Source organism: Chenopodium album, chromosome 10 (assembly GCF_948465745.1).
Source record: "Chenopodium album chromosome 10, dcCheAlbu1.1, whole genome shotgun sequence".
NCBI lineage: Eukaryota > Viridiplantae > Streptophyta > Magnoliopsida > Caryophyllales > Amaranthaceae > Chenopodium > Chenopodium album.
The window spans coordinates 19206-38339 of NC_137843.1; the positions used below are offsets into that span (position 1 = coordinate 19206).

A 19134-nucleotide genomic window follows, 5' to 3' on the forward strand; every position below is an offset into this window, starting at 1 on the left:
GGAATAGTCTAATTATTGTGTAATTAAAATAGGGAAATTCATGTATTCAGAAAGTAATTCGAAAATAAAGTAATTATTAAAAAAAAAAAATGCATGCTTACAATTAAAATAGAACAAAGGAAGAATATAATGAATAATAATCTTCAAGTAATTACATTTTCTTTCTCCACAAAAAAAAATAATTACATTTTCAACTTTTGTAAAGGATAATGCTATGTGTGGCCCTCAAAACTAATAATAAAAATTTAATATTTTTCTTAATTTAGTATAAGTATTTTTCAATTTAGAAATACAAGACTAAATTACGTACAAATTAGTGTAATTAGTATAATATTTTCATTTCTTTTCTATTTTCAGCTTCTTATATATAGTCTACAGACTATGTATAGCATTTTCCTTATTTAAATATTTATTTTCTTAAACTAAATCCAATTTTCCATCACATAGGTCCATAATTCCATATTAGTTTAATACCATGTAATAAAGTCCAGTAGCACTCTATTTTTCTCGCTTTATTTTCACTTATATTAAAGACATGATAGTTAATTAATTCTCTTAAAATAAGAAAATAAGAATTTATTTTCCTAAAAAAAAAAAAAAATATTGATACATTCAAATAAGAATGAACAAAAATTAATAAACTCCTTAACATATGCTTATAAGATCACATAAGTTTAGATAAGATATGTGACAAGTTCATGACCAAAAAGATAAGACAATTGTATTTCAGGTGAAGAGAACAATACAAGTACTAATACATTACCAATGGACTTCTTTGTTAGTACCCTACAAGTTAACAACGTATTAACCTTATGTACAACTCTTTACAAATTGAAGAGTATAGTATAGTTTTTGTTAAAGGACTAATTTTTTAAGTTTCCTCCAGCTGGTTCATCAGAGTTTAGCTCCGATCCAGATTGTACACCTTGGCTTATGATGGGTGAGTCTTCCAACAAGAGTTTTCTGCATTCGGCGAGACTTGAACTCAAGACCTTCCTTAAGCGACATCAAGTTGCTTACCACTTAACCAACTCTCGTTGGTTATGTTAAAGGACTATTGCACATAAATAATCCAAGTCATTGACCTTTTTTCACATGAATATCATCAAAATTAATTATTACTGATCCATATATTTAAATTGTATTCATTTGATTTTTCACAACACATTCTTCTTTTTAAATGATATGTATTACTTTCTCCATTCTTTTTTAATAGCAATGCTTAGAGTTTCATGCTTGTCAATGCACATTTTATATCTATTTTTTTAAAATAGTGAACTTAACAAGTTTAGTATTTAAAATCTTAATCCACAGTGTAGTATTTTATTTTACCTTTCACTAAATAAAAAAATGATAAAAAAAATAAAATAATAATAAATAAATAAACAAAAACTATAACTTATCATACAAAACACCATCAGCAGGTTCCCATAACCATTAATGTCCTTTCAAAACATGTGCACTGTAGCTACGATAAATAATTAAGAATGATGTCCATTGCTTATGTGAGCAAAGGTTACCACGGACAATGATTGATACGCAAATTATATTGAATCCTGATAAGCACTACAAGTCTACAAGTACTCCTACAAACAATCAGGTGCATAGAGCATGTACACCAATAACAATACATTTGACAGGAGAAATACATGCATTCCACAAGAAACCCTATTCTACAACAAATTTCAGAAGGTAACCTACCTACATTGCTAATTTGCTCTAATTAGAGTGCCTTGAAGGATAATTTCTGACCTGCAGTCAAAACTTCTAGTATCAGATCATCTACAATCAAACACATTATTTAACTGGTACTCATATCTGAATCGCTATAACCTTATTAACTTGTCAAACTCAATGGGGGTAGGAAATCCAGCTGTGCTGTATGGTACAGAGTGTGTGTTAAATTTCCCTCAAAACAGGCCAGCCTTTACTAATAATGTCATTAATCTTGGCATCAATTTGCTTCTGAATCCTTCGAGGACAGAGTTCTGCTGCATAACTGTTCATTTTTGCAGCCAAGGTTGACTTCTCGAGCTCCTCCTCTGGCAAATTGCCAATCAAGTGAAGAAGAAAAGGATTTCTTTTGAGCTCAAATTTCTGTAAATTTTGCAAGGCATCTACATCAGCTTCATTTCAAGGGAATAATAAAATCTAACACTGAAGAGTAACTATGGAGCATACAGATGGCTCATTAACAACCTACAGAAATCCTGCAACATTTATTGCAAATCTTGTTTTCATAGAGTAAGCAAAACATGCAGCCATCAGTTTTCTGACTCTTGTCCTAACTTTCACATTTAATCAGGAGCTTTACAACTAATAACTCATAGAGAATAGAGAGCAGATCATAGCAATACCTGATGCTCAGGTTCAGCAGGATAAAAGGTTCCTAGGGGTAGAATTTGGGTTGTAACTATACTGCTCTTTGATTTAGTCTGCTCCCTTTCCTTAGTGGCGGCTGCCAATCTAGATTCACTCGTACCATTGGTAAAGATGACAGATCTGTCAACACCAAAGAGTTTTCTGAGTGATAAGAAATTTATTAGGCATGAAGCAAGTCCCTTTCTGACGGGGCACAAAAATTCACCTGTACTGGCTACCGACATCAGGACCCTGGCCGAAAACCTGCCTTGAATCATGACTAGACCAGAAGACCTCCAAAAGTTCTCGGAAGCTTATACCTCTGGGATCATATTCAATCTAAAAATCATGAAAAAAAAAAAATCTAGTACGTAACAGATATATAAAAGAAAACCCACAGTCGCCATGATAAGAGATAGCAATGGAATTAAAGTGAACACCACCTAGTTCCCAACAGTTCTATTTTATTGACACCAAAGTTGAATGCATCAATCCACTATTTTCTTGGTTTTCAATTTCAAAAGAGCTTAATATGTCATGAAGTTAGATCTTTCCACTCAATCCCACCCCCCCCCCCCCCCCCCCACCCCAAGAATAAAAGAAAAAAAAAATCAATAGATCTTAGCAATTTTGGAAACTAAATCCCACGTTAGGGTCAAAGCCAATACCTCATATGTAGTACAAAATTTCTGCAATATGCAATTACAGCACTCCCTTCAATTTCACCCCTTGAACAACTTCTTCCCCAATAATCTCAATACATACAAATGAAAATGAAGAAACAAAACTCCATAATCCGTAACATATTTGTGTCAAAGCCTACCCAAATCCATCCCCAAACTTAATAAGGTACTCAATGCCCCCAGGAGAATTGGGGACAAAAATATATTGCATGGTGTCAAATTGTACCAAATGACAGTGGTGGGGAAGGTCATAGACTAAAGATACTTCTCTAGAAAAACAATCTAGCACAACTGGATTACAAACGAAGCCATAGGGTGGAAGTAGGTTAGTAATTCTTCTTTCGTAGCCAACACATCCTTGATAGAGACAATATTGTAGACGCAGGTTCCGCAAGTTTCCCTTCGAAATTGCAAATATTCATTTGTGCACCCAATGAACATAATGGCTAAATTCAAGAAGCATAATTTTTTTTTTTTAAAAGAAAAAAAAAAGAATATGAACCCCAAAAGAATCAAAGAACATTTAGTTAGGAAATATTGGTTTTACTAATCCCAACTTTGGGCGATTTTCCTTTCATAATTCTAATTATGTATTATTCTTGAATAATCTCAGCTTTAGGGGCATTTACTTTTATCAAGCCTACCACATAACCAAACCTGTTACACTAGGTCACTGGACTTGTGTCAACACTCTATTGGTCCAAAAAAAAGTAGTTGAAAAAAAATATATATATCTTACCAACCACCAACCCACCGCTAGCGACTTCCCAACCCCACCACCGACCCTTCCCTGTCCCCTACCCCAAAACAGCCCCCCTCCCAAACCCTCACCCCGGAAACAGCCCAGTAGCCCACCATCCCTAACTCCCACCCCGAAGCAGCCCCCCTCCCCTTCCCCAACCGAAAAATGCAGAGAGGACTGGGTATAAATTTGTTTCTCTAAAGCGGAGATAGGTTCCCCTAGATCTCCCTTAATCGCAAGTTCCTACTATGAATTCTAAACTGATTGCTTCAAGTGGATCCATATCAGATACAAAGAGGTCTTTATTTTGTGCTCGACTTGTAGAAGGATAGGTCATAAAAGACAAGATATTCATCTACAATTACCAAAATCCACCACCTTGACTTATGTCGGGAAAAGTTTGAAAATTCCCTTAACACCTTACCTGCAGGCAAGTGAAGGAACATGCATTCAGAAATAAGCTTATTGGTTAAGCAAGTGGAGAAAATAGAAAGTCAAACCTCAACCTCATCCATAACATCAATTACATCAGAGATCTCCACCCTACCCACTAGTGAATGTATCTAGGAGGAGCCTTCCATGTCCTCCAAAATACAGACACTAAGAATCTGGAAGGGAAATGCTTAAAAATTTATGACAAGACTCATCAGACACTGACAGCAATGATACCAACTACCATTGGAAGAAACCTTTCTCGGAGAAGCGGAGCATTAACTACCCTGGCAACATAGCCATCTCTTCCCACAAAGAACCAATGAAATATTTATCCATACAGCTCAACAAGGCTGCTTCAAAGTATGGAATTGTGGAAATCATTAGTGTGCCTTTAAAAAAAGAAAGTGGAATGATCTTTTCCCCATTCAGTCTACCTGAAATCAGCCTAATTCGGGCCAAACAAGAAGGAAGAGATGTGAGCTCAATCATAACTCTTTGCAACTCTGACAGCCACAAGGGAAAGGCTCAAGAAAATTTAAGGCCCATCGACGCCACAGTACCCTTTTATATAACTCCAACTGACAGAGATTTCCCTTCCCAATATCTACCTAAATTCTTAAACCTAATTTCCCAAGTTAACACCATAATAATTGCCCTAAGGGATATTCTTGTTCTCCTTCCGAAACTTCACTTGGTATTTTTATACTTCTTGCTCCATGTTTAAAGGCAATTAATTGATTTCATTCCTTTGCCATATGCCTTCCAGCCAACTTTGCTAAGAAACTCCCTCTCCCTCTTCAGCCTTCAACTACTCACCCTAAACTAAACATAAATCCAACATTACCCAATTATCTCCCACCTTCCACCTCCATTACCAAAAATGCCAACCTACCCTAACCCTTTTTCGGAGACTTGACCTTTTGGATCTAGCTTTAGGCCCACAATAGATTAGTATGCCCTTACCAACCCAAAAAAGATCCACTTGCACCAACAGCGTGAAAGCCCACCTAAACACCACCAAATCCAAAACACGAAAAAAAGAGCACCCCAAAAAAAAAAAAAAAAAAAAAAAGGAGAGAGAGAGAGAGAGAAGAGATTGCAGCCCAAATATCCATTTCTTCACCTACAAACTCCTCTTAAGCCCTTAATCAAGGCACCTCTAGAGGTAAACAACTAAAAGAAGAACTCAGAAGATAGTAGAAAGTTGCGGGAGCACATGGCAAGATAAGAGAGAAGTTCTGAGTCTTCTGACCAAGGAGCACTAAAAAAATCAACTCGCAAAACAGAGCCATAGAGGACCAAGTAAGGAACAAGTGACAAGGAACCAAGAAAGAGGAGGAAGATTTAGCGTAGATACATGGTCGTAAGGAAGAGCACTTTTGATTCTAAAATGGGTGGAGATCAAGCACCTACAGCCCGTTGCAAAAGATTTAGGTGAGGAAGCTACATCTATATAGCTCATCGCTCACTAATGAAAATGCTAAGTAAGAATTGTAGAGGTCTTTAGGCGCTACGCGATTAGGATAGAATGCCTTTTTTACTCTAAGAGAGGCGAACCTAAAGCCCACGTAAGCAAATTTCTTAAACTGTATTATTTGTGTGCCTCACTTCAAAGAGGCAAACCGAAGCGAGCCCAAAGCCACTAACCTCACAATTCATTTACTTAAGTGGTTGGCTTTCTCAACAATTGTATCTCTAAAACTAAGTATAGTATTGATGCTCTGAAACCCATTTTCTCATTGATGGTTGTCAGATTGTAGTGGGATGGACGAATTAAATAGATTTTGGCTTTGTTAAAGTTCTAGGACTGAAGTAGCAATACTATGCAATGAAAAAAAAAAAAAAAATATCAAGTATTTTTTGTACCATTTCGAACGAATTAAAGAATAATTTCTAATAGTTGTGCGTCCATGGATCCCCTTTACATAGTTAAAAGAGAACTCTAAGAAGCTTAATTTGGCCTCACCTAGCAAGTTAGTGACAACTAAAAGTTTCAACCAATTAGAGCCTTGAGACCGAAAGCTCGGAGGAAACCTATTATTCATCAATTGGAAAATACTATAGACTTTTAGATATCTCATTTCATGGAGTTGCCTTCACATGGTTAGAAAAAAATAATGAGAAGGAATAATCTAAGAGACAAAGCCTAGAGCACAAAATAGAGTGGAGCGATTAGCCTTCATTTAGCATAACGAGGACTTTAGACAAGTGAGCAACAACACAAGCGAAAACAAGGATAATGGACACTCTTGGCTATATGCGACAAGAGCGGAGACAAGGGTTGATAGGGTAACAAGGGTTGATAGGGTTGCAAGTCGAGGCGAGTACAAATGGATCGAAGACAAAACAATTCAATTGCAAGTCAATAGGGTGCTTTGAAACATGTGGTGGCACAACATATATAAAAACTTACAACACATAGGAATTAAAGAGATAGGCAATATTGGGTCGGAAGCTTGGATTTCAATAATTACTTGCTCCTTAAAGAGCTTCATTTTAAAATTACAATGTTTTGAGAGTGAACACTAAATTAATAGAAACATAATAATACTATCTAGAGCCTAGAATACTTAAAGAAAAGTCCTAAAAAAGCATTATGGTGAAAAAGCAAGAAACTGAATGAAGAAGAGATTTGGATAAACAAGGCCTTATAAGATGAAAACTTGGAGCAACAGTAAAGGCTTGCAAACAATGGTGCCTAAATTTAAAAAAGGATAATCATCTAGATTGAAAGAAGGCCAACAAGTTTATCTCATGGGAGTAACAAATCAACTTACACTTAGAGACAAGGTTAGATACCAATAAGAGAATGTCACCTATCCGAGAAGCACATTGTAAGACTGATTGCCGAAGGAGACCAAATCACCTTGTTCTTTTAAATATGTGTAGCTTTAAAAAATTAGGAATAAATAGAGTGTTAAAGAAAAGACATGGCTCGTGAACTACTTCACCGGAAGGGAAAAAAAATAAAGCAAGAGTTCCTTCAATATTACTTAGATCATAGATCTCTTCACTGCCTCGCAAATCTCCTCAAGGAAGTATCAGACACGACTCATGAGGATGCTCCTATTTTAACTAATGCTCACTTTACTTTTTAAGATAAACCTTTTTCTACGAAAGAGATCAAAGAAACAATTTTCCACCAAGACATCAATGGCATTCCCCTAACATTCGCAAAAAATGGATTTCAATATCTTGTGAAATGATCAGTGATGAGCTTCCTCAAATGTGGGTACCTACTTCAGGAAATGAATGAGACATACATGACACTCATTTCAATGAAGACATGGCCACAATTAGTAACAATGTTTCAGCCAACCAACTTATGCAGCACTTCATACAAAGTGATATCAATGTGTTTAATGAGGAGGCTAAAAAATGTCATGAAGGACATCATAAGAGAATTTCAAAATGCTAACTGTTAGCTCCAAGATAATTTACAAACCACGTACACACATTAAACATGGTAAAAACATGGTAGTAGTTTTAAAGATCTCAACAAGGTGATCAACCACCTGTTCTTTGCTGATAAAACTTTGTTCTTTCTTGAAGTAATGATTCAATTTGGGGGTATTAACAATTTGGGGGTATTAAAGGGTTAATTGAAAGAAATTTGCAGCCTATTTAGAAACATTATTAACATGGGGAAATCACATGTCATTATAATAGAATGTGCATCATAAATTCAAAAGGTATTTCTTGGAGTTTTGAAATTTGAATAACCTAATCAACCTATGCTAGAATCCTATCTCGATTTTCATGTAGAAGTGGATAGCAATTCAAAGGAGGCCTTTTTTGTTATGGGGTCCAGCCCAATTGGTAGTAAGATGTAGCTTCTTTTGGTCCATTTACTTAGTCCATTTTACTAGCTTGAATTAAGTCCAATTTAGGGACTTTTGGGATGACTTTTGTGGTTTCTCTTGGAAGCTTTAGATGGAAAATCTTGTGGTAAACAAGTGACCAAGTAGGCAACTAGTAGCTGAAGATATTATACACACAAAATAGAGAGAGAGAGAGAGTGAGGGTTCATGTGAAGAGCTTCCACCTTCGGATTTTTGTGGGCAGCCTCTACAAAATTGGTTGTTGACAGAGTTTTCACCATTAGATCGTGCTCAAATTTTGAAAGTTTACTCCTGACATGAAAGGCTTCATTTTGGACGATTGGATCAGCGTTTTGAGCTCTAGTTTGGTCAGAATTGTCTTTAGTACTGTCTTTTGGGTGAATTCTACTCTTTTGCTCTCCAATTTCGATCTCTTGTTGTTTGTTATTGTTGGTGGGTGTGAAACCTTGTATAGACTGATTTGGATTTATTTTACCCTCAATTATCAATAAGAGAAGCTGGGGTGGACTCCTTAAACGTTCCTGCGGTTTTTATCCTTCACATCGCAGGGGTTTTCCACGTATAATCCGTGTGTGTTGATCATCGTTGTTTCTTCTGATTATTGTTGGGGATTTTATGTTTACAAGGGTCACAAAGAAAATTGCAAATGAAATTAACAGAAAAATCTTCAAGGCGTGAACGGGATCACTTTCCCAAAAGTATAATTCTGACCCTATACTACAACCGGGTATCACGGAAATTTATTCAAGAGATACAACGAAGTACAATTGCAATCACAAGTAAGATGATTACAATACAATGTAAATAATCTGTTGTGCTTGTGATGATGAACAATAACTTGCAAAAGGTTTCAAGAGAATGAGAAAATAAAACTGATCTCTTGAAGTTTTTCATCAATATGAACTCTCATATTTATATCAAGAGCAATAAACCAAGCATAACCGAAGAATAATCGTCAGTATTGCCTCCCGCACCCTACCGGGCGAGAGAAATCAAGCAACCCAGAAAAACTAGGGTGCTCTCGCGCCCTGCCGGGCGGTGGTGCCGGGCGACGATGGCCCTACCGGGCGGTGACAACGCTTAATTTTCCTTTGCTCTCGCGCCCTACCGGGCGGTGGCTCGACCTGCCGGGCGCACCACCGGGCGGACTACAAGGCAGAGGAACACTTCTCTAAACCAAGATACAAATTGCTCTTTTACTTGTTCAATTGAATTTCAACACCTTAACCTAAAAAATTCTATCAAAACACATGAATATTTGTCACCAATACTCTAAATAATTCAACAATCCTCCCCCATTTAGAGTATTAAACTTGACTCATTGCAAAACATCATCATCACAAAAACAATCTCATGCATAAATGAAAGTGTACAAAGACTTGAACTCCCACTTAGTGCAACATACAATTCAAGAATATGTATCCATTCGGTATCGTAAAATGTTTGAACAAAAAGCAACACATATTGGATACTTGAAGATATTACACACACAAGATTAATTACTTAAATACATATTTACTTAACACTTAAGCCATGTGTCCATATCTATTCATTAGTACATCAAAGCTATGCCCCTAATAACTTCTTGAAGCGGCTAAACCTCGTACTTATATAGGTAGAACCCAAATATGCTCATGTGACAAAGCACAATATCAGGAATTCTATTAAGTTAAACAACCTCTTATTCATCACAGTAAATCCGGAACTTTACCTTGGATGATTAAACAAGTTTCCAATTAGCAAATGAGAAAGTTAATCTTATTGAACTTAAGACCCAACGTCTTATTAGGCATTAAGTTAAGACTCCCTCATTTGTAATTATTTAGGGCTCTAATCCTAAACCGATTGTCATCCTATTATTAACATCCCTTACCAATGCCTCTGTGAAGCAATCGGCGAGATTAAGATTTGTTCGAACATAATCAATAGTGATCACACTATCCTTGATAAGCCCTTGGATGTAACTATGCCGTACTTCAATGTGCCTTGACTTACCATTATAAACTTGGCTATAAGCCCTTGCCAATGTAGTATTGTTATCACAATATATCACTATTGGTGATATCGGTTTTGGCAACAAAGGAATCTCAAACATGAGATCCTTTAACCATTCGGCTTCTTTACCGGCCAAATGTAAAGCAATGAACTCTGATGTCATTGTGGAGTCCGCAATGCAAATTTGCTTCTTAGAAGCCCATGAAATGTCAATTCCCCCATATAGGAAAACCCATCCACTTGTAGAGGAATGATCTTTGTTAGAGATCTAACTTGCATCCGAATACCCTTCTACAACCGAAGTATATCCACTATAAGACAAACCAAACTCCTCGGTTTTCTTCAAGTACTTCAACAAGCATCTAACCGCTTGCCAATGTAGCATACTAGGCTTACTAGTGTACCTACGGTCTAGTACTCGTCATGGCATACATCAAACAACCTATTACTTTAGCATATTCAAGTTGTGAAACTGCATTACCTTCATTCGGTTTCAACTTTATGCTAGGATCCATAGGTGTTGAATAAAGAGAAGTAAAGTCTTCACTCACATTGAATTTCTTAGAGCACTTTCTCAATGTAATGAGATTGTGACAAGATCAACTTTTCTTTTTCCCTCTTTATCCTTATGCCCAAAATGACATCTGCTTCTCCCATGTCTTTCATGGAAAACTTTGAACTAAGGAAAGACTTTGTCATTTCAACTTGTGACAAATTCGTTCCAAAGATCAGCATGTCATCTGCATATAGACAAATTATGACACCTTGGCCGTTGTCATCAAATTTGCTATAAATACACTTGTCTGAATTGTTCAACTTAAAACCATTAGACAACACAACCTCATCAAATTTTTGATGCCATTGCTTTGGTGTTTGTTTTAACCCATACAAAGATTTAATCAACTTGCAAACTTTTCCTTCTTGACCTTCCACAACAAACCCTTCCGGTTGTCGCATGTAAACTTCTTCCTCTAGATCTCCATTCAAGAACGTTGTCTTAACATCCATTTGATGGATCACAAGATTGTGGATTGCCGCAAGTGCAATCAACAACCTTATAGTTGAGATTCTAGCAACAAATGCATATGTATCAAAATAATCAATACCAGTCTTTTGTGTAAAGCCTTGTGCCACAAACCGAGCTTTGAACTTTTCAACCGTTCTATCTATCCTCAATTTCTTTTTGAAGATCCATTTGCATCCTATTGTTTACATTTGGTGGTAAATTAGCAAATACCCAAGTATTGTTTCCCATGATGAATTCCATCTCATCATTAATAGCTTCCTTCCAAAATGGAGCATCACGAGACCTTATAGCCTCTATAGGTCAAAGGATCATCTTCCACATTAAAAATGTATGGAAATTGTGTCAAAACAGAATCCCTTGATCCTTCAACTAAGTACAAATGAAAGTTCGGGCCAAAGGATTTTTCTTTCCTTGCCCTCTTACTTCTCTTAGGTTGTGATGATGATGTAGATGTCTCCTCTAAATGAGTTTGATCATCCACCTCTTGATCAATGACAACTTGATCAAAACTTTGAACATTGGTATTTGGAGTTATATCCTTTAGTCTAGGAATTGAAGAAAATCGATTTTCATCAAACAATGCATCCCTTGACTCAATGATGGTGTGAACCGGCCAAAAGTCATTTTGCTCTATTACATAGAACCTATAGGATTTGCTATGATCCGCATATCCTATAAAAATGCATTCAAATCCTATTTCACCTAACTTTTTACGTTTAGGTTCCGCCACTTTTACAATTGCCCTACAACCCCAAACTTTGAGATGACTCAAGTTTGGTTTCCTTTTGTACCATAGCTCATATGAGGTAATATCTTTCATTTTCATGGGAACACGATTTAACACGTAACAAGCCGTTAAAACGGCTTCACCCCAAAATCCATCACTTAAACCTGAATATGATAACATAAAATTTACCATTTCTTCTAATGTCTTATTCTTCCTTTCCGCTACACCATTTTGTTGTGGTGTATATGCCGCGGTCGTTTCATGTACTAAACCTAAATATTGGAAATAACTTAGGTCAAACTATTCACCTCCTTTATCGGTTCTTAACTTTTTAATCTTTCCATGCAATTCTATTTCACTTTTGTAGATTTTAAATTTGTCAAGGGCTTCATCTTTAGAGAATAACAAATAAATGTAACAAAACCTTATTCCCTAAGGAAGGTGTGTTGTGAAAATCACACAAGTCACTATACACTAAATCAAGCAATAAAGTATTCTTCTCAACAACTTTAGGAAATGGTTTCCTTGTGATTTTGTTTAACATGCATGTCTTACACTTTCTATTCTTGGATCAAACATGGGTATCAAATCATGCTTAGACATAAAATATAACTTTTTATAATTAACATGACCAAGTCGCAAATGCCATAGAGAAGAATTGTCATTAACAACATACACAACATCATTCAAAGTATTAGAAATACTTAACTTAAACATATCATTCCACAAATAATCAAGTCCTACAAATTGACCTCTTTTAGACAAAAATAAATTTATCAGACTCAAACACCATTCTAAAACCTAATCGATTCAAGATCACACCGGATACAAGATTCCTCCTAAGTTCGGGAGCAAACAGAACATCTCTTAAAATAAGAGATTTTCCCGAACTAAAGACTAGCTCCACTATCCTTTGCCAAGCACCTTAGCCGTAGAGTCATTGCCTATATAGAGAATTTCTCTATCATCAACCTCCAAGAAGGTCTTGAACAACGATCTATCCTTACACACATGCCTCGATACGTCCGAATCGATATGATACGTACGAATCGATATACCACGAATAATCAGTAATTGATTTCAGAAATCATACATACATAATTCATAAATGAATTAAATGAAATTTGTGCACAAGATTTACCTTGTTTGTCTTGGGATTGGCTAGCATTGCTATTCCCACCTCGAGCCTTTTTCTTGCTCAATTTCTTCTTCCAGATTGTGCAATCCTTCTTGAAATCTCCGGGTTTTCCACAAACCCAACAAGCACGTGACTTTGCACCATCACCGCTAAATTTAGGCTTCTTGCCCTTATTTTTGTTCGAGTCATTACCCCTCTTCCTCTCATTTGGCGTGGCATCCTCCACTACATTTACCGTAGTGGAACTAGGATTTGCATCCTTATTTCCCTCTTACACCCGGATTTCTTCCTCAATCCGAATGTGAGAAGCCAAACCCTCAAGATTTACCTCATCTTTTCTATGCTTTAAACCACTTTAAAAGTCTTTCCAAGAAGAAGGCAATTTGTCTATTATAGATGACAGTACAAAGGTCTCATCAAGAATTATGTCATGTTTCCTAAGACTTCCTAATATTCTTTGAATCTCATGAAACTGTCCCATGATTGGCCTATTATCAACAAACTTGTAATTGTTAATTTTACTAACAAGAAATTTCTTGCTAGAAGCATCTTCAACCATATATTTAGCCTCTAATTCATCCCAAAGAGACTTAGCAGAATCATTAAACTGATAAACATCAAAGAGTTCATTAGACATACCATTGAGAATGTAGCCACAACAAATGTAATTGTCATTCTCCCACTTGTTGCGTTTCCTAGTTTCATCCAATGATTCATCCTCTTTCTCCGTAGGTGTAATACCCCGTATTTTTATACGTATTTTATTTTAAATAAGTATTTTGTGGGGTATTTAAATAATTTGAAATGAATTATTTATGGCATATTAATTATTTATTTTAAATAAGTTTGGAAATATTTTTATAAAAGAAAAGTTTTATTTAATTAATTATTTTATTAAGTGGGGATTTAATTTAGAAAAGTTTTATTTGAGTAAAGTTTTATTAGGAAAGGGATTAGAAAAGATTAAAAAGGAAAAATCTAGGTAAGAAGGGTTTTTAGAGAAAGGGGTATAAATATTCAACACTTGTGGAAAATACCCAAGATAAACTTTCTCTCCCTTCTCCTTTATTTTCTTTTCTTTTTTCTTTCTTTTCCCCTTCCCCTTTTGCACGGCCGGCCACCACCACACACACCATCGGTCGCCACCACAACCACCGGCGTGACGGCCAGCAGCAGCGGCGGCACGGCACCGCCAGGGCACAGTAGCAGCCCAGCTGTGCCATGGTGGTGCTGCCGCTGTTCGGCCTCTTTAAAAAAAAATTATTCTTTTTTATTTTTCTTTTGTTTAATCCTAGATCTAATTATAAATTATGAGTTTTGTGATGATTTTATGATGATTGATTTTAAGTATGGTGCAAATTAATTTTCAGATTTTAATTCTAATTAAAATGCTCCAATTTTGAAACCCTAGATTTATAAATAATTGATTATTGAATGAATATGATTTAGGGTGGTTTAAACCTTTAATTTAAGGGTTTTAAAGTATAATTACAGCAAATTTTTATTAATTAATTTTGCTGGAATTTTTGATACTATGCTAAAAATTAAATTTCTTGAAAGAATTTTAACTACCCATGGATTAAAGTATGAGGTTTTAAAATAATTTTCAGCTTATTTTAATTAAATTATGAGTGGTACAATAAGAGTATATATTGCTGGAGATTTGTGTGGAGTAGATTTTAATGTCATGTTATAATTTTGGTTTGTTGGAGACTTTGAAGTGAGTGATTTGTATTAGTCGTGGCGATTTTAAGATCATATTCAAGATACATTCGCGTACTTGGTATATTTTTGATGATGTAGTAACATGCTAGGCTTGATTATTTAATCCCAAGTAGTATCATGCTAGATTATGATCGGAAATTGTGAATTGGTTGATATTGGTGATTGAATTATGAAGTATGATTTATTTGAGACGGATTATTGAACGGAAATAATTATTTTGACATGTTATATATGAACCACACTTTTATTTATAGCATAATAGAAAGCATGTTTAATTAAACTACATGTTTAATTTGGTTTGGAATATTAAAAGGGAATTTTATTATGGTTCATATAATTTTTATTGATGCTATAAGTATGAGAAAGGAGCTATGTAAGTGTCTATGTACACGAGGAATAAATTATATTTTGGTACCTTAGTGCACTTAAGGTGTTTCCAACACCGAGGGATAGGTTTTGTCGCGCATTATGCGTTTAAGGTGTCTTTGACAGCAAGATAGATTTAAAAAGGGTTCAACATTTCATATTATGTGGTCACTAATTATTCAAGAATTAAATTAGTATATTTAATTGTTTGAATAATCATTATGACCGAATGATTATGGTTTGAGAGTTCTCACCAAGTCTAATAATATGTAAATAACGTAAAGTGAAAGAGATTACGCACCAAAACTCTTGGAACGTATATACCTTGAGTATGAACGTATGGGGAGAGTTATGCGACTTTATATTTGACCATAACTTCTACTGGGAATACTGGACGCTGTATTTTCCTTTTATTTTTATGCGCAAGAATTTCGCCACTTACGAGTGGTTCTTTTATAATGGCACGGTTAGCTCCCGTGTTAGTACCCTTTTATTATGGCAGGTTAGGGGGAAACCCGTTCGATGCGTAATCAATACTAAATAAATTATTTAGTTACTTAGTTGAGAGGTCTTGTTGTGTGTTGTGTGCTTGTAAACAGGTGCAACGAGGTAAGTTGTGTGTTGATAGGTGAAAGCATGTTAGTATGTTTAACTACGCTTATATACTCAGCTTTGTTGATTGTGAGTTTGTGTGTTTGTTGGCCTTGTCTTTAGCTTGGCCCTATGATGACCCATTTTTAATGGAGAGCAGTGGAAACAACTAGAGAGAAGCTTTTCAGGTGATGAAGCATATTCATGATGGGCATGAGTGAAAAACGAATCATGCTACTTTTCATAAGTTTATGATATGTTTATTGCTTTAATTATTTTATGATATTATGTTTATGAGACTAACGCAAAGGTTTTAATTTGGTTCGGTTTTGTTAAAGGCCTACAATGATTCCAAGTTGTAGGTTGACTTTATTTTACTTTGGTTTGACTTTACTTTCGTTGGTTGACTTTTTAAGTTGAGTTGTTTTAAATATTTTTAAAGAGAGTCTTCCGTTGTGTGTCTTTGATAGTTGCCTTAGCCGTTTTCACGATGGCAGTAATGTCTTATATTTTCCTATTTCGAGTTTTAAATAGAGCAAAATAGGTATTTTGAAGAAAGGAATTTCTTGGGTGTTACAGTAGGCTTCGAAGTTGCGAGAACATAAGCCACCCAATTGAAGTCGAGAAGAAATGCATCTTCTTCTGCCGTCATCGAAAATCAACTCCCTCGAATTTATCCAATTTTTGAAAATTGGTCATCAATTCCTTCACATTTGCCATCTTTGTTGAAATTATACTTTTGGAGTGTTAGGGATTTTGTGTTTACAAGGGTGACAAAGAAAATTGCAAATGAAATTAACAGAAAAATCTTCGAGGCGTGAACGAGATCACTTTCCCAAAAGTATAATTTTGACCCTATACTACAACCGGGCATCACAGAAATTTACACAGGAGATACAACGAATAACAATTGCAATCACCAGTTGGATGATTACAATACAGTGTAAATAAGTTGTTGTTGTGTTTGTGATGATGAACAATAACTTGCAAAAGGTTTCAAGAGAATGAGAAAATAAAATTGATTTCTCGAAGTTTTTTCATCATATGAACTCTCATATTTATATCAAAAGCAATAAACCAAGCATAACTGAAGAATAACCGTCAATATTGCCTCCCGCGCCCTGGCGGGCGAGAGAAATCAAGCAAACCAGAAAAACTAGGGTGCTCTCGCGCCACCGGACGGACTACAGGGCGGCGGAGGAACATTTCTCTAAACCAAGATGCAAATTGCTCTTTTACTTATTCAATTGAATTTCAACACCTTAACCTAAGAAATTCAATCAAAACACATGAATATTTGTCACCAATACTCTAAATAATTCAACAATTATTGTGGGTATTATTGTGATTTTGCTACGCCCTATTGTTGTCTTGGTTGTGTGAGAATTTGGTTTGATAGAATTGAATTTGGGTTTATTGTCTTGTGTGTGATATAGTGGGTGTCTTAGTGACCCCCTTCCGATCCCTACATTTCTCCCCTTACTTCATAAGATTTCCCAAAATCTGGATGGCAATGGCATCTCATGTGACGTCCATTAATGTCAAAGGTTGGGCTTAGATTTTGCTGGTCCTCGAGCATGGACAGAATGTCAAATTATTGGAGGAAGCTAAGTCTAAAAAATAAATATCCAATACCCAAACATAATTATATACCACAAACACTAAACAAAAAATATTTAAATACATCTCATCATATCAAAAATCCACGAAGTAAAAATTATGAGAAGATGACAGATAAAAAGGAAGAAAAGGACCTGTACAGATTCAGCGTGATCGGACAAACTGCGATACTCAGGATTAGACTTAGAGCCACCGGAGTAACCGACGGTGGTGCGAACCACACCATTCAAGCAACCAAAAATAGCATCAGATCTCCAGAAACTTCCGAGAGCAAACACGGCGGTTTTCAAGGGCTGGTTGGCGGGAGGTGTCAATTCCGGCACTCGATCCGGGAGCCGGATGCTCTTTGCCGGGGCCGGAAAAAGGAACCCGGCGAGAATGAGTAAAAGAAAATGAGATATTGATGCAGTTATGGTTCTTATTTTTGCCTTCCGATTCATCTCAAACCTTAACAGGAGAGAGAAAAGGGTCGGGGAGTTGGTGGAGGGACTGGAAATTAGAAAGTCATGGGCGACGGACTAGATAAATGGAAAGAGTCAGCTCGTTACTTTTCAACTAGTGGCGTTTGGTAAGTGGGAATGAAAATTTCGGGATTAGAGATAGAGGTGTCCATAATTCAGATATAAAAATCGAAATTCAATCCAATCTAAATCGAATTATCAATTTGAATCGGATCCGAACTTTAAATCGGATCAGATCGGATTGAGATTTTTTGAAAATTCGGATTTTCGGATCGGATCGGATTGACCCTATTCGGATCCAATTAAAACCAAACACCGAAATTTTGATATCAACATTTATAATATGGTCTGCAGTGGTTTATAATTGGGCCTTTAAAATTTAGCCCAAATACATACTATATAACTAAAAACCCTAAATTTGCCTCTTTCAGTCTTCATTACTCACCTCTTACAGTCTTACTCCTCCAATCCTCCTCAACGCCTCCCTGACTCCCTCAAGCACTCTTTCTTCGTCATATCATGAAAATTTAAATTGAATCATTCCTTCTTCTCACAATCCTAAACCCTCTGCACTTAAGGTAATTTGCCACCCTTCTTCTATTGCTTTTTTTTTTTTAATTTCAACTACATATTTTTAATTTATTCATAATTATACTTGCAGTATGTCGCAAGTCTCACGCAAAGGGGATGTTGAAGCTAATAATGTTGAAGCTAATAATGCTGAAAGTAATGCTGATGTTGAAGTTACTTCAAACAACAAACCAAAGAAAGAAAAGGGTAAGAGGAAGAGGATGAAAGACATATCCGAGGTTTGGGATCACTTCGACAAAGAGGAAACGGGTAATGGGCTAAAGGCAATCTGCAAGTATTGCAAGACGGCGTATAATTGCGACCCTAAAAAGAATGGAACCAGCCCTTTGTGGGCTCATATCTCTAAATGCCGTAAGTATCCCTATTCTACTCCAAAAGATTCCAAGCAAAGCTTACTTTCTTTTCAAAATGGTAGTAATAAAGCATGTGCAGGTACTAGTGGTTTGACTTATCAGAAATTTGACCCTGTTAGCATTAGAAAAGCACTATCTTTTATGGTAATTGTTGATGAACTGCCTTTCAAGTTTGTTGAGGGTCAAGGTTTTAAGTATTTCTGTAGTGTTATGGAACCTAGGTTTCATGTACCTTTTAGACAAACTGTAGAAAGGGATTGTTATGAGATCTTCTTGACAGAAAAAAAAATAAATAAATAAAAAAAATCTAAAAAACGTCCTAAAACGATGCAATTCTAGGGTCTCTTTAACAACAGATTTGTGGACTTCTATTCAACAAATCAATTACATGGTTTCAACTGTTCATTTTATCGATAATGACTGGAAACTCCAAAAAAGAATTCTGAGTTTTTGTACTGTTGCAAGTCACAAAGGTGA

General features: G+C 35.8%; 1 protein-coding gene across 1 annotated transcript; it reads right to left on the reverse strand.

The window, feature by feature from the left end:
- Window positions 1-1382: 1382 nt before the first annotated feature.
- On the reverse strand, window positions 1383-17798 carry LOC145561776 (peptide methionine sulfoxide reductase A5-like). The gene is made up of 4 exons (XM_081621875.1): window positions 17387-17798; window positions 2588-2700; window positions 2358-2502; window positions 1383-2097 (listed from the first exon to the last, which is right to left on the reverse strand). Exons 1-4 carry the CDS (start codon window positions 17690-17692, stop codon window positions 1900-1902), a joined length of 762 nt encoding a protein of 253 aa, XP_081478001.1. The 5' UTR covers window positions 17693-17798; the 3' UTR covers window positions 1383-1899.
- Window positions 17799-19134: the final 1336 nt, after the last annotated feature.

Bases quoted from the DNA above. Each gene is read 5' to 3' on its own strand.
- LOC145561776 (XM_081621875.1), bottom strand. From the start codon at position 17,692: ATGAATCGGAAGGCAAAAATAAGAACCATAACTGCATCAATATCTCAT. The intron at 2,503-2,587 runs GTGAATTTTTGT...TGGTGTTGACAG, and splicing joins GATGTCGGTAGCCAGTACAG to ATCTGTCATCTTTACCAATG. The intron at 2,098-2,357 runs GTATTGCTATGA...CAAAATTTACAG, and splicing joins CTGCTGAACCTGAGCATCAG to AAATTTGAGCTCAAAAGAAA.